General features: G+C 47.6%; 1 protein-coding gene across 4 annotated transcripts in view; it reads left to right on the top strand.

The window, feature by feature from the left end:
• The first annotated feature begins 1816 nt into the window (after positions 1–1816).
• Positions 1817–21791, top strand: part of OSGIN2 (oxidative stress induced growth inhibitor family member 2) — a 223493-nt gene continuing 203518 nt past the window's right edge. The window contains exons 1-2 of one of the 4 annotated variants that reach the window (XM_085605311.1): positions 1835–1968; positions 18045–18137. Coding sequence is in view for 1 of the 4 variants with exons in the window: in XM_085605310.1 (XP_085461436.1) it covers positions 2107–2156 (50 nt within the window). In the remaining 3 variants the exon portion in view is untranslated. Of the gene's footprint in view, positions 1969–2058; positions 2157–18044; positions 18145–21791 lie in introns of those variants that run through there. The other 3 variants (XM_085605312.1, XM_085605313.1, XM_085605310.1) reach the window with 3 other exon arrangements.

The following is a 21791-nucleotide window of genomic DNA, read 5'->3' as shown; positions in this document are numbered from 1 at the left end:
AGTAATGCAAGACAGGGAAATGTGCTGCCTTGCGTTCATGTGTTTTTTAACAAATCAATGCAACCGGGATTTGTGTGACACGGTAAATCCCAAAATAGATTGTGCATCAGGGTTGTGTTAGGAAAGGACTGCAACCATGACGCAAAATCTGGGCCTCAAATTATGCATGTTTTTTTTTAACTCTACCACAAAAAAATTGGCAAAAAGGAGAAAGGAGACAGGAAATCGGTTCTCCTTAATTCGATGCAAAGTCTGAATTTTAAAATAACTTATTAGGTTAAAGCACCTGCTGCAGAGATCCATGCGTTTCCAGTAAATCTGAGGAACTAATAATAATGGTAAGCTAACTTTGGTGGTTAATGCATTTGCTGAAAGATCTGGGTTTTGTCTAGTGCCCGTTTTAGCTCAAAATAGCAACGGGGTTAATGTGCCTCCTGCAAAGCACATCATGTAACATGCAGATGACAGGTTTTTATTTTATACAGATAGTTACGCAGGTTCCTGCTTTTAACGCAGAGATTCTTTTGTTACTTGCAGTTCATTAATTGTAATCCTAATATAGCACAGTGAGCCATAAAAGACGATATGTGACTCCTACACCTTGTAACCCTCATTGTCTTATGTAACATATCCAGAACATTGATGTATAAACTTGCATGAGGTATTGTCAATGTAATGAGTATGTGTGATGTAAAGTGCTCTGAGAACCTGCATTTTGAGAAGTAGTGCTAAAAAAGAAATAATCACTAGTGGTATTTGAATTATTTTGTGATAACACTGGGACAGACCAAAACATCTGACATTCTTACAGTGCATGCATATCTCTCATATCCAGTGACTTAAAGTCAAAAGTGTGCTTCTCCTTTAAGTATGTGTGAAGTGCTAACTAACTGTGTGCCTTTGATTCCCCTCCACAGCATTAGCATTTCGGTGTGAGGTTCCAGCCAAGGATAATTGTACAAAAGGATGTCTGGTGGCCCCTTAAATTAAGCCTTTGTTATGGGTCCAGCGGGAGTCTGAAATTGGAGAGCGCCCCAACAGCAAGCTGTTGCTGGGATCCGAAGCAGACAACGTGCAGGCGCAGCTGAATGTGTCCGACAACTACACCGGGAAGAGTTTTGCATTTTACAGTGGGGCCCAACTTCTTGGCAGGGTGGACGGGTCCACCCTGTGAAAATAGTGGGTGAACGCCGTCTACTTACGTGTACCCCGCAACCTGTGCCCTGAACTAATTGTGTAGTTGTCTTCAGATCCTCCAGATCCACTTTCAGTAAAGCCACCCACTTTGTTTTACCCGCCACTATTTTCGCTAAAATATTTTGGCTAAGACCGTACAGTGCTTTTTTCACACAACGCCCTCTCTACAGGTCTCTACAGGGAGAAAGCAATAAGTGCCGTGTCTCAGAAGCTGCGCACCCCTCTTGTCTCGCTACCACCAGGCAGCATTGATTGTTCTGGGAGATGGTCCTACGGCCGCGGCCTTCCTGCTGATGTCACAATAGGCTCACGTGTCGTATACTCGCTTATGAGCGGGCCGTCTAAGGCTGGGAGCGAGGGATGCGGAGGTCGCAGTGCTGAGGCTGGGTCTCGCGCGCAGCTCACACACTTCCTTCTTCTAACACGAGAAGTCTCGCGCCTCTCCTTCCAATGAAGACTGCACTTCCTTCCTCTTCCTCTGAGGTTGGCCCTCTAAGTGACTCCTCCTCCGCCTGAGGACGGGTACTGCCTCTTTCCCTCCCTGGGAGAGAGGACGTCTGTGTCCCCTCCCTCTCCCTGACGTCTGCACCCCGCCCTCCGACAAGCCTGTGCAGTTTAAATCCCCCGGCTCGCCTCCTCCTGCGCTCGTAGATTTGCGCGGTGTGAAGTATTGTGTAAGCCCCAACCTGCTCCTCCCCAGTCATCAGACAGAAGCGCACTGATCCCGGTCGAGCGGCTGCGCTCCTCAGCATCATCACCTTGCAGCCCCCGGTGAGTACATGGATGTCCTGCGTGCTGCCCGGAGGGGGCGTGCGGCTGGATCTTTTCTGGGCAGCAGCGGCTGTCGCGCAGGGCAAGGTGCAGGTGCGCGCTGTGCTGCATTGAACCTGACGGTGACCATGAACCGGGATGCGCAGCAGTCAAGCCACGCCGCTTCCATCTGCGCGGTGCAGAGGCAGGTGATGTTCTGTGTGGATCTGGATTGAGATAATTAAGAACCCTCGGAACCGCATGACGTTTTCTGTGCTTTCTTTTTCCCCCAAGCACGAGGCGTGCTGACTGGGGATCGGTGAACTGAAACGTGAGGGAAGAAGGGTCTGATGAAATGGAGCCGGCATACCTCTGACTGCATCGCTGCCCCGCGCATCTGCGTTCTCGGTCCCACGCTTGCACGGAATTTCCATAATGTGGATGAAGGGTGCCCAGAAGATGCTGCGCTAGAGAAGTCCTTCTGACTGGCAGCATCAGTTGAGCATGCCACCCGTGCATCAAGGCCGATGGCCCTCAATGCATTGCTGGTACTGTTCCTCAGTAACACGCTATGACTCCGCATCTCTTCTGTGGTGTCAGCGGGGTCTTTGTGTAGCTCTCTTTAATTCTCGTGAAGTGTCCCACGGAAGCCTCTGTTATCTATCCAGGGGATCTGAAATATAGACAGGCATTTTCAATATACGCTGTCGCCCTGGGTGAGAATACAAATGAATAGCTAGCTTATCTTTGTGTGAGGTTGCTTATGGTGTGGCTGTAAGGTTAGGGTGACCAACTGGCATGGGTGCAAATTCAGGAATGTAAGTGTAAAAATTCAGGACAGAAGGTCAAAATTCAGGACAAAACTTCCGTACGAAAGGTAAGTTTTACAGACACATCAGAGGAAGTTGCGCGATAGTATAAAAGTACGGAAATAGACAACCACTTAAGTACAAGTCTAAATAAGTTTTATATTGGGTTGAGACAATCGTACACTTCACTTTTTTTGGTATGCATGCAGCTTTGAGCAACTGTGCAGGTCTTTTTGTGTTATTTCATATGATTATAATCTATTTATATGGTTACTGCACTGGGTTGCCCAGTCTGATATTTTGTTTACAACTCATGGTACTGAGCAGGCATGTTTGGTGAGAGAAGTGGCCAGGAATTTCTGCTCAGAAAGACTTTGCTAGTAGCATCTCATTTCTGAGTGCCATTTTGAGATGTAAAGCGGCACGCTTTGGTGAACCAAAGGGAGGATTGTTGTGATGAACCCACTATAGGGAGCACAATATGGGTGTTTCAGCAAGTGGAACTTAAAATATGGAATCTGACTTTGCTTATGGGGGCTTTGCAGAGAGTTGCACAAGCTGACGGAAGTCACAAATGTGCTTTTCCCTGCAGCTTTCTTAAAGAATGCAGTGTCAATACACTATTACATATTTTATTTTTGACACCTTGGCTATTGCTACAAACACAATATACATCTCAAGCACAGCTCATGAAACTACGAGGCTCTCGCTAAAATCTTACACCTAAAAAAAATGCAAATATTTACAATTACTAGTGTAACATTTAAGTCGCAGTTTGGTGTCACTTAAAATGTCATCTATTAATTCTTTCATCCATCATTCAGTCTTTCACCATTCATTCTGTCCTTCACCATTCATTCTGTCCTTCCATCTGTGTGCCCATCCATATCCAAACCTTTTCAACCATTTGCACACCTATCCATCATCCATCCTTCCATCCATCATTTCACTCATCCATTCACCTATTCATCCTTTCACTCATCCATCCACTCTTCCATCCACTCTTCCATTCATTCTCTTATGCATCCAATCATTTACCCTTTCGCCCATCCAGCCATCCTTTCACTTACTCATCCATCCACCCAGTCACTCATCCGTCCACCCATTCACCCTTTCACTCATCCATCCTTTCTTCCAGCTCTCCACCCTCCCTTCCACTCATGCATGCATTCTTTAACTCATCAATCTTTACATTCTTCTTTTCACTCATCCATGCACCCATTCGCCCATCCATTCTGTTAATCATTCATCCACCCTCCCTCTCCATTGCCCTTTCACTTAGCCACCTATCCAATCAACCCATCCAGTTGCAGACAGAAGAGGCCCATCAAGAACTTCCCCCCACACTGTAGTTCCTAAAGCAAGTGGTGGGGTGTGGAAGGGTTCACAATGCCCCTGCACATAGGCAATCTGAAAACTTGGAAGTCATCATGCATGATGCACAGTGCCAGGACGCAAGGTGACTGTGACATGGTGTTGTTCCTAGGGCTTTAAGTGGGATTTAAAAACCTGGGAGTCTCTCCAAAGGATGTGTCTGATGTAATTAAGGGCACAGCTTAAAACACCTCACCTTAAAATATATGCTGAGCATAATGTGCCGCCCGACTGGTATTTGCTGTTTCTATAATTGCATCCAGTAATATTAGACCTACAACAATAGGACTATTGGCTTTGTCAATGGATGTTAGTTGCATAAAATAAATAAAAAGGCAGCAACTATGTCTTCGTTTTATATAATGATAAAAATGCTTCAGCTTTGGAATGATGAGACTGTGTAAGAATTCTAACCTCTTCTTTTTAACTTGGTACATTTGTTTTGTACATTTCTTCTATCTAACCCTAACAGAATGTCCTGCGAGAGACCACAGCAGGAGAAGGCCACCACATGCTGTAAGACCCTAAACTGGCCCATTGTCATTCTGTATGTGGCAATCAGCCGCAGACAGAATGACAATGGGCGGGATGGGGCTGCTCTTATGCTGTCAGGATGAGTGCGAGGCGGCCCCATCAGGGAACTGAGGCCTGTCGCATGGAGCAGCTCTGTTCCCTGCAAGGTCCAAAAGGCGTCCGTAAAAAGGACCCTCACGGACAACGGACGTGGAGTCCAAATTACGGACGGTCTGTGAAATTTACGGAAGGTTGGTCACCCTATGTAAGGTGCTGGGGCGAAGTGAGAACTCGGTAGTACCTGTGACTCCCATAAGAATGCAAACGTTCTGTTTTATGCTTTTGTCATGATTTAACCCCATGTACGTGCTCTTGTTATAGTAGATGGAGAAAGCGCATCAGTAATTTAAAGCGCTTCCCTCCTGGGAATGACACTCAGTGCACATTAACTGTGTGTGTGCATGTTTTAGTAAATTCCCACAAACTCTTATGGGCCTGATACGTTGATAATTCACTGCTGTGATGTAGCAACAGTTGATAACAAAACGTGTTACCCACCTATAATTCTATATATTTATGAAGTGCACTATCAGCCAAAGTCATCTTAGGAGATGTTTGACCCCAAAACATTTTGTTAAGTGCCCCACACCATCCACCCACAAAAAATGAAAGCTTCTTACCCTGCTGAAACCCTGGCAGACCATCATGTATAAAAGGATTGACAAATAGAGGCCATAAAATCAATTCTACCCCTGTTATAAATTGTAAAAAAAAAAGTTTAAGTGAGTGTTCATTTACAGTGGAAATCTGTACCAGACACACTAATTGTAATGAGAAATGATTACTCTATGTAGAAATATGCCTTTGAAGTGAATAAACAAACAAAAATGCATAATTTCACCATTTTTCAATAACATAAGTCTGTGAAGAAGCATAATATGCAGAAGCATGACCAATCAGAGCTGCTAACGTATGAACATCTTTTACCATGTGAGGAGGGGCGGTGCCTTAAGGAGGCAGGGCTTTGTGCTTAGCACAGCCTGAGGCACTTTATAATTCACTGCCCCCCCCCCTTTCAACACCCAAAATAAATCACATAAGCTTGCCGTTGATGTCCTGAGGAGGTTTCACTCTCCATGAAGGACTCTTGGACTGAGCACGACCTCCAAACAATCAGCTGGAAACCAGCTCTCTGCAGGGTTTCCAGCTAATTATGTGTACACCGAGTGATACCAGCTCTCCACCAAGAGACCTTGTGATGGGATCTAATATCATGTGACACACGTTGGCACCATGTGAGTTCGAAAGTCTGGACCAATGAATATAGGAATAGGTTGAGAAACATGTGAACTTGGGGTTTCCAAAAGTACTACTTGAGATTTTATTAAACCCCAATAATGTGTATGTGTACGAAAGTCATACATTTACTATTGATTATATAGTTATTTTTAACAGCACCCTTAAATTCCAGCACATGAATGTGAAGGTTTGCTGTTTAACTTAATACAAGCCTAGGAGGGCAAGTGAGTAGTGATTAAAATAACCCTACTCTAGGGGAATAGTGATCGTTCTTTCAAGACTCAGATGTGCTAGGGTGTGTGGCTTAACTACTGAAGATGGCAGACACTCCCGCAGTCATGCACTACTTTATCCATCCTCATCCGTGTAGGTATCGCATCCCCCACTGCTTACTTCCGGCGTGGGGACCTGGCATGCGGTGGCGGCACCTACTTGCAGCCTTATAGTGAGGAGTATCCCCGGGGGTAGGCATTAAGGCTGCTCACGGCGGTGGGCTCTGAAGGGCTATGTGGCGATGATCAGCCCGACTGCAGGCCTGGATGCAGACGGCAGCTTGGGCAGCCTGGAGTGGGTGCTGACCCCCTTGGCGTTTGTTCGGTGACTTGGTCGGGCCACAGAAAGGGCCTACCTCTTGCTGGCGGACCCTGTGGAAGTGCAGGGTGCGGTCATGTCCTTGCCCCGCCATGCCGGTCTCACTGGAGCAGGCTGCAGCCTACCTGGCCCTCTGCAATCGAGGCTGTGAGAAGAGGTGGGGCACAGGTCCTGAGCTGCGACGTGGATCTGAGGGGGCTGCTTGGTGGGGACGTGCCTGGACATGAACCCTGAAGCAGGTGGAAGCTTGGGCAGCCTGAAGTGGGAGCTGACCACCATGGAGTTGTTCGGGGGGCATGTCAGGCCACGGCGAGGGCCTAACTCTCGCTGTCGGGCTCTGCATCGGCATGGGGTGCCGTCTTGTCCTGCAAGTCTCGCTGGAGCGAGCCGTGGTCTGCCCGAGCCTCCACATAAGGGGCTGTGTGAAGAAGCGGAGCCCAGTGTCTTGAGTTGCGGGGTGCAGTCACCACTGGGGCAAGCTGCGGACCTCAGTGGGTGCTGAGCACTGGTTGCTGCCCCCCACGCGCCGCAAGATCGACGGCTGTATCATGGTGTCGGGTCACTGCGGTAGAGGATTAGGCCTTGGAATAGTTTGCGGAGTGGAACTCGACGAGGTGACCAAAAAATTCCACCGCCATCTGCAGTGCAAGAGGGTGCTGCTTCTTTATACCGTTGAGTAGATTTTCTACTTGATCGACAGCTTCCTCAACACAAACGGATTGTTTCTCAACACGAGCGGTCATGACCACCCGCAACCACCTGGGTTGAGAAATCTTGCTGGGAGGTGGTCTATTGGATTTTCCTTGCTCGCCAACTTAATGTTGACGAGAGTGAGTGAAGCAGAGTTTTTCGGTACTCTGTGTGCTCCGACGGAGTGCGGAAAACTCTGCAAAGTCCGTGAACGGAGCAGAGTTCACTGCCCAGGCCTAGAGAGGATGAGAAGTGCTACAGGTTTACCTGGGCCTGAGGCCACAGTGGTGAGTGGCCCCTGGTATATCAGAGGATTTGTGCAGGGTCGCGAGGGGCAGCCGGCAGCATTGAGACTATGAGGCCGGGCTGGTGCCGCGGCTGGCCAGGTGGGCCCCTTAGGTTGGCTGTCCTGCACTCCTACGTCGCACATACGAAATTCGCCCGGTTCCCCGTACCTCCCTGAATCAGGCTGAAGCCCAGACATTGAGGCCCAGTTGGGACCGGTGCAGTGCACGGGTTGGATGCCCAAGCCTAGAGTGCATGGACTAATAAGCCACGTGGAGTTTGAGCCTAGGGAAATAGACTTTCCTGTTCTTCACCGTACTCTTTTTGGTCCACCTCAGCGGGGTAGTGGGCTCGGTCAGAGCCTTTGCCATTCACACCTCATGGTATCAGCTTTCCAACATGGTCCCTAGTTGGGATCACAACAGATCAACACAACACAGAGGGGGCTGTAACACAGTCTGAGGGCACCATTCCGACACGGACCCTGGGCATCCTCTGGTGTTTTCTTGTGGGGTTCGTGGCAATAGTGTAGCTGTTGTGTGGGGGGCCAGCTTCCCTGGATTCTCCCCTGTTCCTTCTACCGTCCATCTGCTGCACCCACCTGGGCCGTTGGCCTGATTGACTGCACTTTCTTGCCCCTCCTGAGGGATCAGACGCGGAGGCAATCTCCATGAGGGACACACTTGATGGTAAAAGACAAACAACCCAAACACATTAAGATGATAGACAGAGCACTGAAACTTTTCAGACACTTACCCCCAGTCACTGTTAGATCTGGGTTAAATCCATAATCGTTATTTAGCTCACTGCGCCACCCCAGTTCAGACCCAGCCATACGCAAATCAGTTTGACCCTGCTCCTTATGGGTACAGTCCAGCCTGACCTACCAAGCCAGGTCCTCCCTGGACCAGAAACAAGCATCATGCGACAGGATTCGGGGTAACACTCCTCATCAGCCAGGCTACCTTTAATCCAGTGGTAAAGTGAGTGAGGGACCCATGTCTGGGCATACCCTGCCAACTTAGGGTAAACAAAGCAAACACAATAAGACGATGGAAGGAGCGCTGAAACTTTTCAGACGTTCACCCCAAGCTTCTCTGTAAGGTAAAATTGACAAGTTCACTAAAGCTGCTCTCGTGGCAGGACGCCCTCCTGGTGGGCTGAGGCGATGGCTAGGGACCCCCCACTGGATGTGTTCTCCATCTTCCAGGCCATCCAAGAACTCTGCTCCTCTGTCGAGGGGAAGATTGGGGCGCTCCATACTGACCTCTCGCTCATCGCAAAGGCCTCCGCAGCACTGTTGAAGAAGTCCCCACTGCTGAAACTATAATTTCCGAGGCAGAGGACTCCTTGAAGAACATGTCAAGCGGAGGTGAAGACCTTGCAGAGTACTGTGGCTAAGCTAGTGGCGAAAGCCCAAGATGCTGAGGGCCCCTCCAGAACTAACAATGTCAGGGTTGTGGGGGACCCTCAGGGGGCGGAAGGGCCCAGTGCAATTGCCCTCGTCACTGCCTGGTTCCAGTACTGGCTGCCGAGGGACTCAGTCTCCTCGTGCTTCATAGTGGAACACGCCCAACAATCCCCGAATGACCAGCCCCTCTCAGGGCTCCTCCAAAACCCATTATTGCCCACATATTGAACTACGCACATCGTGATGCCATACTGCAAGCCTCCCATGCACAGGGCTGCCTCCACTGTAAATCCTCTCGGGTTATGATTTTGCTTGACTATACCCTGAGGGTCCAACAACCATGCCATTCCTTTCACTGTAGACTCTGAACGTCCAATACATCCTACGGCTCCGTTTTATTTGGAGGTAAATCCCTGTTCTTTGACAGTCCTGGGGTGGCTTGGCAGTGGTCAAAGGAGAGGCCCAGATTGTAGAACAGGGCGTCAAAGAATGTAGAAAATTTCACCTCAGAGCAGGGGGCTGCCTTGGAGGGGACACAACAATGGTCCCAGAAGGGGTAGGCCGCTGGAGAGAGGCGACTACTGAGTTTTGCGACCATGGGGCCAGCTCCGAGGCAGAGTCCTCACTGGCTCTGGACCCTGACTGGGCTCCCCTCTTGTCCAAACCTCTCCTGTCTTCGGTGACTCACAGACTCGCGGACCTCTTGGCTGCACAATGATAATGTGAATGATTGTTAAATGTAGTGCGATTCCTTCTAACTGATATTTTGCAGCAGGGCTGGCGCCACTAAGTCACTTGTGGACTTTCATGCCCCGCTCCTCACTTCAAGGGTAGGGTTTTAGTTTGGGGAATGTTGGTGGACTAACAGTTTGAGGGAGTTATGGACTCCTGTGTGCCATCTTGGCGATGCGCAGATGCCGTGACTGCGACAGGTACTTCTAGTTTTAGAAGTGTAGGGTAGGGAAGAGGGGGTTTCTGTTTCAGACTATAATGTTGTTTTTATTGTTTTTGCTTCACCCACGGAACATGTCGCATACAAATCTCCTGGCTGTGCTCACTGGTCCTGTTCCCATGAGCAATGCCCAATGCACCATGCCTCTTATTACCTCTGAACCCAGCTTCTGGGAGGGTTTGGAATCCCTAAGGCTCCTCACTTGAAATGTGAATGGCTTACTTGAAAAGTTTAAATGGGGTCCATCCTGAAGGCTGCTCACGAGGCTGCTCCTTATATCCAGTTTCTCCAGGAAACTCACCTGGTTGGCAACAAATGTCCCTTTCTGGCACGAAACGTTTTCACAAGGATGTTTCATTCAGGATTCCATAGAGGGTTTAAGGGAGTGGCCATACTCCTGAAAAAGTACATACTAGTTCACCAAATTCAGACCTGGCATGACACTATAGGGAGATGGGTAGCCATCAATGGGCTTCTTCATGTGAAGCCTTTCTCCTTAATTAACATTTACGCTCCCCCTTTGACCGAGGCATTCATGCATGTCCTTTGCAGTGTTATCTTAGATTTTCGAGTCGATCTCTTGATTCTGGGTGGTGACATGAACTGCGTGGCCTATACACCAGTAGATCGTTCGAGAATTGAACGCCGGTGCACCAGAATGAAGTCAAGATAGATCCAGATTTATTCCAAAGTATATATTCTTTATTTATGACTCTTAAGTTTAAAATTTGGACATCAGCCAACGCGTTTCGTTCCAAAGGGAACTTCGTCAGGGCTGAAAAGATATACAAATAAAAACACACCAAATACAAAATACAAAGACATTATATACACAAATATAGACAATATACATACACATATATCCACGTACAACATATAAATAATAACATTGGTATAACGGCTAACTAAAATTACAAGGACATTTTCTAGAGCAAAGGCCTCATCCAGAAACATTTCATGATCAACATCAATGTTCATTTCAGAAAATACTGCAAGTAATAAGAAGAAGGAAGGAAAAGGGGAGAAAAAAGAAACAGAATGTAAAAGTCGATCTGTTGTTCTTTAAACAAAGATAGAAACAAAGACCATGCAAAGTCGGAACGAGCGGAAAACACCACAGTAAGGAAAATTGTGTAGCGGAAATAGTCAGAGAATAGTCCAGACGGGTCAATCAAAAAACCGTCTTCAATAATACACCCATTGTACAAGAAAAATAGGAATTACATAGTACACCCAAAGAGTCAGAAGGAACGCGAGAAACAAATTAAACATAAAGGAATACATTATATCTCCATTTGGTACAGAAAATATGTCCATATCATAATATACACCATAAGGCCAGCTGGAACTCTCACCAAAAGTGTCTATATCTGGTATTAATCAAACAATTTCCAACAATCAGTGGGTTCCACACGGATTATTATTTGATATTTATCGAGTTGCTGTAAAGGACTGAATTCTGGGTAAAAGAAGCATACAAGGGTCTAATGGGTACATACACTATCAGCAGTTAGAATAATCAATAATCACCCAACCCACCGGCTTATAGTAAAGTGCCAAATGGCAATTCAACTCTTATGCCAATATTCTCCCAGAGCCCAGTATAGGTCACACATTAGTGTGAAACTTACCAAAAATCATATGGTAATTTCAACATCCCACTGAATTCCAATTTCATCAATTCTAGTAGAAGAATAAAAACCAGGTCCTAGCCGCAAAGTAAACATCCAAAATTATACCATGCCGTCAATATCCTATCCATATTAACTAGCGCTATTTTTATAAAATAATACTACATCCAAAGCCACCTTTATTGTTGGTAACTTCGGTCCTAACCAGAAATCTAAATTTCATTACAAGAATGGTCAAGAGCGTGTAAAACCAACGTCTTACCTTCGTGTTCCACAACCAAAATCTCATCAGAATATAAAATAATCCAAATGTTAGGTAATTGCCAAGGGTCCTGGTAAGGAAAAGATACAAATTTGTATAAGTCCCCCCTTACTTCCCAATTGGCCAAAATCATATGTCTGTTATTTCTAGAATTCTCTTATTTGGTTTTCCAGTGGAGTATAAGTGCGGCATACTCTGGATGAGATTGCACAGACAACATATTTAATTATTTACCTAAGAAGCTGAGGTGCAGAACCTTGGTCAGCCGCATTTTGGTCTTTCTACCAGTAAATCGTTCCACTGGGAGTTCGGGACACACACCACACATAACAGTCTTGGCCCGCTTCATAGATACCATTGGTTTGCTAGATGCCTGGCGCTATTCCTATCCTGTGGAGAGGGGGTATACCTTCTGTTCCTCGGTCCACAAAACCTTCTCTAGGCTGTATTACTTCCTCTTCCCCGGGACCCAGGGGCACACAAAATATGTGTCCAGCATTCGTGTGTGAGGGCTGTCTGATCACTCGCCAGTTGAACTGTTGATAGCCACTGAAGAGGGGGGAGGTCCCCACCGGTGGTGCTTGAGTACCTAGACCCTAGCGTATGCTGGCTTCAAGGTGTCTCTCCACGGGGACTTCCAGGAATATTTCCACCATAATGTAGACTCAGTGGCCTCCCTGTGTACTCGTGGGCTGCAATCAAGGGTACTCTGCCCAGTTTTATTAATGGCTACCGCGCAGTGCACTGCAACCATGTAGACCGTGCGGTGTCGGAGATGGAGGTACTGCTCCACGGCCTCGAGGCTCAATACTTGGAAACTTCCGATCGGGCGATCACAGGGGATCGGTCTTATGCCAAACCCTGCTAGGAGAGGTTGGTTTTAATGGGCCACCTGGAGCCATATTTGTCATTGGGGAGATAAGTCTTGCAATACTTTAAATTGGCTTTGCTCGAGGGCAGCCTCTCTGAACCAATGTCTTGGGGGGAGTGGGTGATGAGGGGGATCAACATGTCACTCTGGCTTTTGAGGCTTACTGTGAGGCGTTATACACTTATTAGGAGGTGGAGAGCCCTTCGGCGGTGGAGGCGTTTGTGCAAGACTTCCTGACCCATTTCCTCTCTGATGAAGATAGATGTTCCTTGGACCTTGACATCACAGTAGACGAGCTGAGGGGAGTGCTCCAGATTCTTCCCCTCCTGACAAATCCACAGGCCCGGATGGGTTCCCTACTTAGTCCCACAGAGCCACTGGGGGCGCTTACTGGTCCGCATCTGCTGGGGGGGTCTTTTTTGAGAGGCCCTGAGGGGCAAGCCACTACCTTTAAACCTTATGATGGTGGCCATAGTGTTTATACCAAAATCCCATCAGTCTTCAGACCGCTGTGACTCATACTGGCCAATTTCCCTTTTGAAAATAGAGGTCAAGGTGTGGGCCAAGGCATTGGCCAACCGTTTGATTGGGGTCATTAACACAGTAGTCTAGCCACACTAATCTGGCTTCTTGCCGGGGAGAGCTGTGCAGCATAATATTAGGAGGGCATGTAACGAGTTTGCTTTGTGTAGACGCTGTCATCAGATGGCTGTTGCTGCAGGTAGACTTCCACAATGCTTTTGACTCGGTCGGGTGGCTATTTATAGTCTCCCTCCTGGCTAAAATCAGTTTCGGATCCTGGTTTGTCAGCTACGTGAAACTCCTCTATAGGGAACACTTCGCCCAGGTGAGGGTGGGTGGAGCTCTTTGCCTGTCCTTTCGGATGAACGGGCATACGGAAGGCATGTCCCCTGTCCCTGCTATTTGCCCTGACCATCGAGCCCCTGGCTGTTAGGACCAGAATGGATGCACAACTGCAGGGCTTTGAGTGGTGCCCCGGGGCCGAGGAGAGAATAGCCCTGTACGAGGATGATGTGCTTATTTTCCTGATGGATATCCCGCACTAGGGACCGCGTGTGCTCCAAATGCTGAAACAGTTTGGAGACTTTACAGGGCTCCAGATACATCCGGTAAATCCTCAGTGTATGTGAACTTGCGGTTCTCCATCAGGGATCCAGGTATTTGGGAGTATATATTACCACTGATGAGGCCGAAGTTTGGGAGTTGGACGTAGAGCCCCAAACGAGCAGGCTGACAGATTTTAAATTCTGGGAGATGCTCCCCTTTTCCTCTTGGGTAGGTCAGCGGTTTTTAGAATGGTGACAGTACCGCATTTGATATATCAGCTTTAGAACTTCCCCTTTACCATTCCAATGTCTTTATTCTTGTGCATAGACTCACTACTGTGGGTTTCCTGGGGACCCATGGTCCGCCCCGAATCGCCCTCTCCAAGTGTTGCAAATCTACCTATGATGGTGGCATCGCTACTCCAGATGTGCAGTCTTATTACAGGGCGGCCCAGCTGACTGTTCTGAAGGACTGTTGGTTCAAATAGTTTGTGGACGCAGCAGAGGGGTGGGCGTTGGGGACACAGACGCTTCTCCATTTACTAAATGGTTGTGAGGTTCCCCTGTGCCTCCCCGGCCACAGGGGTGTTTCCTTGTGGCCTGGAGGAATGTGGAGGCGGCCATGAGAGGGAAGGGATGGATCACCCGAGAGACCCCCCCCTATTTGGGCCGGAATGGCCGTTCGCCAGGTGGTTTGACTACCGGGGTTTTGGCTCTGGGACCTTATCGGTATCTCCTGATTGGAGGCTATACTCAAGGGGACTTCTTTAAAATTTTTGCTGACCTGCGGGAAGAGTTCCAACTCCACAAGATTCAATTTTATAAATATCTCCAGGTCTGCCATGCTCTCATGCCACACCTAGCTCGTCTGGAGGAGATTCCACAGTTTACTGCCCTGGAGGGTACAATATTACTGACTAGCACTACAGAACACAAGATCTTTTCTATATACCAGTCCCCAATCGATAATGCCCCGGGCACCTTTGGGTCCCTTAGGGAGACATGGGCCTTTGACTTGGGCCCCATGGAGGATGAAGACTTGATGGAGGCGCTGGTCGCTCCTAGAGAGAAAGCCATCACTTCTCAGTACCACCTTATTCAGCTGCAGTACCTGCAGAGAGTGTGCTATACAAGGGAGAGACTCTGGAAGAGGGACTGATTGTGACACACTTGACCTGCCGAGTGGACCTGGGAGACTTCTTAGAAACCGTCTGCAGCGGCCTTGTCCTGACGCCCTTTTTGGTGAGAGTTTTTGACTGTTCAGAGGGAGTATTGGAACAGGCATTGCCATGGACCCCCAGACGTGCCTTACTTCATTTTTCCGATGACGTCGATGGAGACTGGTATCCGTGGCCCTGCTGTGGCTGGGCATGGTATAGCCAAGCGGAACATCACTGGGGCCTAGAAAGATACTACTGCTCCTTCACTGCAGAGGTGGAAGGGGTGTTTTGACCACTTCCTAGGTTTGGAACACTCTAATTATATAGTGCGGGGTTGCCCCCAGAAGTATTATAAAATCTAGGGACACCCAATGCCCAGGCTGTGGAGCTGAAAAAGAGAATGAATGCCATATTTTATTCTTTTGCCCTGCTTATAGTAGAGCTCGGAAGTTCTGGATTGTACAAATCTGCAAAAATCTGGGCTTTCAGAAATGCTCAGCTGCATTAAAAAAATTTAAATCGGACACTGTAGGATATATTGTGTTTGCCCTATCGAAGTTTCTGCTCGCTATGTGGTCTAAAAGAAGTTTTTTAATAGTGAATAGTGGCTAGCGTTTAGGGTCTTATACTGGATTTTGAACCTGTATGTACTGTTTTAATGTCCTATTATCTTATTGTAATGATGGTTTTAATTGTATCTTTTATGGCTGGAATATTGCCGAAATAAAGATTAAATGATGATGATTATAAAATCTAGGAGAAGTGGGTGGCTCATCGCGTGATCCAGTTTGACCCACGTCATGGGAGTCGCTTGAGACATATCCAAACCTTCATTGCATGAACAGAACTTCTGCTGGGTTAAGGTGGGAGGGGCGGGCGGATGTGGGGCATTACTCAAGGTGTTTCACCATGACATGGTGTTATTAGTGGGTGCCCTGTTCGTATTTGTGGTTCGACCACCCCAGGCAATAGATGTAACTGTTGTCATTCAACAGAGCCATACCTGTAGACTCCCATGATCTGAATGTGTATTGATTTCTATGTCACTATTGTTTGTGGTGGCCGTATATTGATGTTTGGTTTTGGTTGTTTAAAAAAAACAAATAAAAAGTATTTGAAAAGAAGAAGACTCAGATATGCTAGTGACCTCTACTTGAGGATCCAGAGTTCATCTTCAGGAAGGGCAGCACTTGCAGAGTGCATTAACCAGTGTACTGGAGAAATCCCTGTGCACAACCACATTGTAGTAATGCATCAACTCCCTCTTTGTGAAAGAGTACAGTCTGTTCGCAATGTGGGGATGTTCATCACTCTTGGTAAGCTAATTCCTACTTGCTGAAACAGGCCCTACACACTGAAAAAAGGCATGTGCTTGCCTTTGTGTCAGTAAATTGGTGCCACTACTACCTGGTGCCCTATGGCTCTGGCCTTACCATATCTTATGGAAGCACTGTCCCTGCATACAGCTTAAAGTTTCCTGCAGGGGATTTTTAACATTCAGTCCCACCTGTCAATAACACTTCCCTCCTGCAAAATGTCTTGTTCTTGGAACACTTAAATTCCATTGCACCCCGATGGAAAGTAAATACATTATTGTGCAGGTGCGGGTATCCCCCAAGTGAAACCCTCAAATCTGGGAATTGTGTAAAATGGCAAATAATTTGAATTTTCACTAAACTCTGAAACACATTCTTTTTACGCACTGTGGTATTGTGGTGCAGATTGTGTTCTCTCCAAGCTGCAGATCTCGTACCATCATTCTTCTGTCTAGAACCTTGGGAGATAATGTTATGGGTTGAATATGTGTGGGCAGCTAATTCTATTAAATCTTATAGTCTGATTACTTAAAACCATAACAATTAAAAAAAATATATATATTTCATGTATACAAAAGGTCAAAAAGACAAATTATTGGTACAAACAAAAAAAGTGTTAGAGTAAAATGTCCCATAGTTGATTAATAGCCGTTAGGGTCCGGAACCTAGGATGTCAAAAGACCGTAGCCTCGTTTTTAGTCAGGGAAGGGGCAAGCCGGGCGTAAATGTTCTAAAAAGTTCTAAGGTGAGAGCTTGTGAATAATTAAAATTGGGGACAAAGGCAGTATTCAGGTAAACAGCACAGGATGGTCAAGAGTTCATAAATTGATCAAAGGGCGTCATGGCAGTGCTTCTAGGGGCAAAGGAATTTGCGTCCCTGTTTAACCCAAGTCTTTTGGCCACTCTGGTTACAATTTTAGTGAACCTGATGTTGAGCATCATATTTTCTGGGTTCATAGCAGCTATTATAGCCTGTCTGCATGTTCGAACTCCCAAGTTTGTTCCATTCACCCCGCAGAAATGTCCTTTTGTCGTTATTCAATGCGGGACGTGCACAGACTATATGCTCCATTGCTTCGGTATGATAGCCGAACTCCCTACATTCTATGTTAACACTGGGGCGACGCCATTTGGGTAAGTGCTTTAAGAAAGGCCATTCTCCCATCCTCCGTGCCGTCAACCTTTACTTCCATAAAGGTGCATATGTGCTTGATTGGTAAGGTAATTGGACCTCCGGTTTGAAGTCAGAAATAACCGCCCAGGCGTGTTTCCTTCTGGACAGTTTTTCATTGTCAGAATGAAAAGACCAGAGCCGGTCTCTTCTCTTGATGACAGATTTTAACGCCTGCTGGGATGGATTTGTTCCCCAGTATTCCTCGACACCGAGTAACTTCAGGGAGTGTTCCAGGTGGCGCCGATGTTTTTGGCTGGTTTGCCTGATTGATATTTCTTTCCAGAGTCTTGCCTCCAGGCTGCCGTCACGAAAGTTGCGCAGTCTGTTGCAGAGCTTGATGAACGCGCCGGCCTCGACGCCATGGTGATCTAATAGGTCAAATTAGCAGCTAGTTAAGGGATTGCTGGAGCAGGTAGAAGTGGTGGATGGAGTTTCTTTATCGGAGCTAAACATAAAGTCACCTTGGAATCATAGTCTGATTTGAACTGTGGCGACTGGTGAATTCCTTGAAAGTTGCTTTGTCAAAAAAAGAAGGTTACTGAATTTTCACCTGCAAATAGGAAGACTTCCAAAGGCAGGGCTCTAGCCACACGAAACATCTGTCTACAAGTGATTTGATTTTTGAATGGAGAGGAGATTATGATTGTTGGATCTTAGACGTCTGAGCGTTGCATTTCTTATTTGTTTTGCAGGTAGGCAGATGCTGAGCCATTTGAAGGGAAGACAGACAGTCTTGAAGGTGATCCTGTCTCCTTGACTGAAAGTCGGTGGAGAATCCTGCAGTGGTGAGTGGTGCGTTGACTATTGCTGTCTAAAGATGAGGTGTACAGTAGGTTTTTGAAGTCTATTGAATTGGTAGGATGGGAGTTTTGTGTATGAATGGGAGAGTTTTTTAATAAGTTGGAGTCGTTGGAAGGAACCCAAGCACGATTCTGAAAGCTAAGGCTGAGATCAATGGGTCGAAGAGAGTCTTAGTTTCTAGTGCTCGTTTTATGGGAAACACTTATCTGAGGAGAGTGGGGGTGGGGACTAGTGCTAGTCGTCTTTCCTCAGCAGTTAAGATGTTGTAAAACCAGGAGTTAGGTCTTTCCGCCATTTTGATTATGGGTGTTTTGAAATTGTCCTTAGACCCCTGGAGACATTATTGAATTGATTCTACACTCTAGTTACTCTCAGGTAGAGTTGGCTGACATCTGCATAAGAGTGTATTTGGAGATCGAAGGTGCAGGTGAGTTCCATGAGAGACTTTATAGAAAGAGTAAGGATAACAGGGGGGGGCCTTGGGGAGCTCTGTAAGTTATGAGATAGGATAGAGAAGCAGTTTCTTCCACTCAGGCAACTTGAGAGCTCACCTCAAGAATTAGAAAGGATTTGAAACACAGTATGGAGTGGTCAGAGACTTGAGCTGCTGATTTCAAACAAATAAGCATGATGAGTGGGCCTTCATCTATACATTTGAAGAGTGCCATCGCAAATATTTAGGAGGGCGGTTTCTGCCCCTTTTGGGGGCTAAAGGTAGACTTGTTGGCGTCAAGAATGTTGTTGGATTCAAGGTAACTCTGAAGCACGATGTTGTGAGGGAAACTGCTGGTGTTGTTTGAGGAGAGGTTTTCCTCAAGTGCTGTTTTAAATGTTCAGATTTACATTTTTCTTGGAGTGAAAGAAGGAGAGTGAAATGAATGTTTATGCTGCAAGGTGGAGAGGGGGTGGTGTAACTTGAATAAGACAGAACGATGATGATTTGATTGATTTGATTTAAATTATTTCTAGAGCGCACGTATACCAGCAGTTTCTTGGCGCTAACTCTAACCGGATCCGGGGCTAATAGGCAGGGAGGGTTGATGGAGGATTATTCAAAAGACTTCGTGAAAAAATAAGTCTTGAGGTGTCTACGGAATTGTGAGTAAAGAGTAATGGTACGAAGTTCAAGGGGAAGGGAGTTCCAAAGGGTCGGGGCAAGGGTGGCAAATTTAGAACCTCCCCACTTCTTTCTCCGGAAGCGGGGGACGGTGAGGAGGGATTGGGAGGACGAGCGTAGTTCCCTGGTGGGAACGTATGGAGTAATCTCAGAAGAGATAAAGGCCGGAGCCAGGCCAAGTTGGGCCAAGAAGGTGATGGTGGCGAGTTTGAATTGGACTCTGGCTCGCACGGGGAGCCAGTGTAGAGATTTCAGAAGAGGGGTAGAGTGATGAGATTTAGGAAGTTTGAAGGCCAGGCAGGCCGCCTGGTTCTGAATCTGCTGTAGGCGCCGCAAGCTATAAGCAGGAATGCCGGCATATAGAGCATTGCCGTAATCCAGGCGGGACACCACCATGGCCAGAATTATAAGCTTGAGAGCAGAGAAAGTAAAGAAGCGAGACACTCTGCGTATAGTGCGCAGGGAAAGGAAAGAAGAAGATACCACAGAGCTAACCTGGGAGTGAAGGGTGAGTTGAGAGTTGATTTTTATGCCTAGGGTTTTAACAGAGGAGGAGGGTGCAGGAGAAGGGCCAAGAGAGGGAGGCCAGAAAAGGGAGGACCAGGGGCTGGATGAACCACCCGTCAAGACCAGCTCGGTCTTGTCGGGGTTGAGTTTGAGGTGGTTGTGGTTCATCCAATCCCTGATATGGAGCATGACAGATTGAAAGTTTAGAACAGAGGAGGGAGAAGAAGATAGGTTGAAAACAAGCTGGAGGTCATCCGCATAATTAAATACGGCGACCTCCATCTGTTGAAGGGAAAAGATAAGGGGGGCGACATACAGATTAAACAGGAGAGGGGAAAGGGAAGAGCCTTGGGGAACCCCGCACTGAACTTTTCGGACGTCCGCTGTAAAGTCACCCAGGCGAACGGCCTGGGTGCGGTCGCTCGGGAAGGAGGATAGCCAGACCAGGGCAGTCCCCCCGATTCCTGCCGCCTTGACACGGGATAACAAGATAGTATGATCTACCGTATCAAAGGCGGCTGAGAGATCGAGGAGCACAAGGGCCTGGTGCTGGTTGGTGTCCATACCCTCCCTGAGGTTGTCCAGGACCGAGATGACAACGGACTCCGTAGAGTGTGCGGGGCGGAAGCCGGCCTGGCGGGGGGCAAGGGCTCCATGCGTCTCCACAAAGGAGCTCAGAGCGCAGGTGACATGGCGCTCGAGCACCTTGGCCAGAAATGGCAAGAGGGAGATGGGGCGGAAATTGGCAGGGACAGAAGGGTCTGCCCCGGGTTTTTTCAAAATAGGCACAATAACCGCCGACTTCAAGGGGTAGGGAACTACGCCTTGAGCAAGAGAGCTGTTGAGGAGGTGAAGGGGGGGGGTCTGGGCAGGTAACAAAAATATGGCGGAGAATGTGGGCAGGGCAGGGGTCAAGAGGAGAGCCAGACTTGACCAAAGGCACTAAGGAGGTCAGACATTCTCTAGTGATAGGGGGGAGGGTGGTGAGTTCACCCTTGGGAGGGGGACATTGGGGGTCCACAAAGGAGGGAGAAGGGGGGGGAATGTTGGCCTTGATGGTAGCAATTTTATGAATAAAATAGTTATTAAGGGAAAGACAGAGTTCTTCGGACGGGGCGGGCTTGAGGGTTGTTCTGTCCGAGAACGCCAGGCTGTGGACGATTGTAAATATCTCCTTTGACTGGTTTTCCGCGGCTAAGATTTTGGAGGAGAAGTATGATGTTTTGGCCTCCAAGATGTCTATTTTATACTGGGTAAGAATGTTGGTATACTCCAGTTTTAGCGTGGGGCAATAGCTTCTCCTCCATGCCCGTTCAGCGCGACGTACTTTTAGTTTAGTGGCCTTAAGCTCGACGTTAAACCATCGGTTGGCGTCCTTCTCACGTTTGGAGGTGATGCGTTTGAGCGGGGCAATGGAGTCGCGGCCAGAGGAAAGCCATTGATCTATGGCATCCACCTGGGAGAGGGTGGAGAGGCCGTGCAGGGGAGGGAGGGAGGAACTGAGAAGGGAGGAGAGACTTTCTGGGTTAACTCGGCCCCACGATCGAACCCAGGTGTTTTTGGGGCGGGGGGGCTTAGTTGGGGGGTGGATAGGAAGGGAAAAAGAAATCAAGTGGTGATCAAACCATGAGCAAGGCGAGATGGAAAGAGATTCCACAGGGCGGTTCAGGGACCAGATCTGGTCAAGTATGTGACCTTTGATGTGAGTGGGTGAGTGAACGTAGGATGTAAAGTTAAGGGATTGGAGGGTTTCGGAGAATTCCTTAGAGGACGCACATTCAGCGGGGTCGGATGGCCAGAAATTGAAATCGCCAAGAAGCAGAATGGAGGAGTTATTAATTGTGATAGTGGCCAAGACTTCCAGGAAATCAGAGAGAAACTGTAGAGGAGATTGAGGAGAACGATAAGTGAGAAAGCAGGTCAGAGGAGGGGAGGTAGAAGTGGTGCGAATCACCAGAAATTCGGAGGTCGCGATGTCAGGCAGGGATAGACTTTGGAAAAGTAGATCGACGCG

Source organism: Triturus cristatus, chromosome 5_1 (genome assembly GCF_964204655.1).
Source record: "Triturus cristatus chromosome 5_1, aTriCri1.1, whole genome shotgun sequence".
In the NCBI taxonomy this organism is placed as follows: Eukaryota; Metazoa; Chordata; class Amphibia; order Caudata; family Salamandridae; genus Triturus; species Triturus cristatus.
Note: the sequence above shows the minus strand (reverse complement) of the source record. Positions and strands in the feature narration are given on the sequence as shown.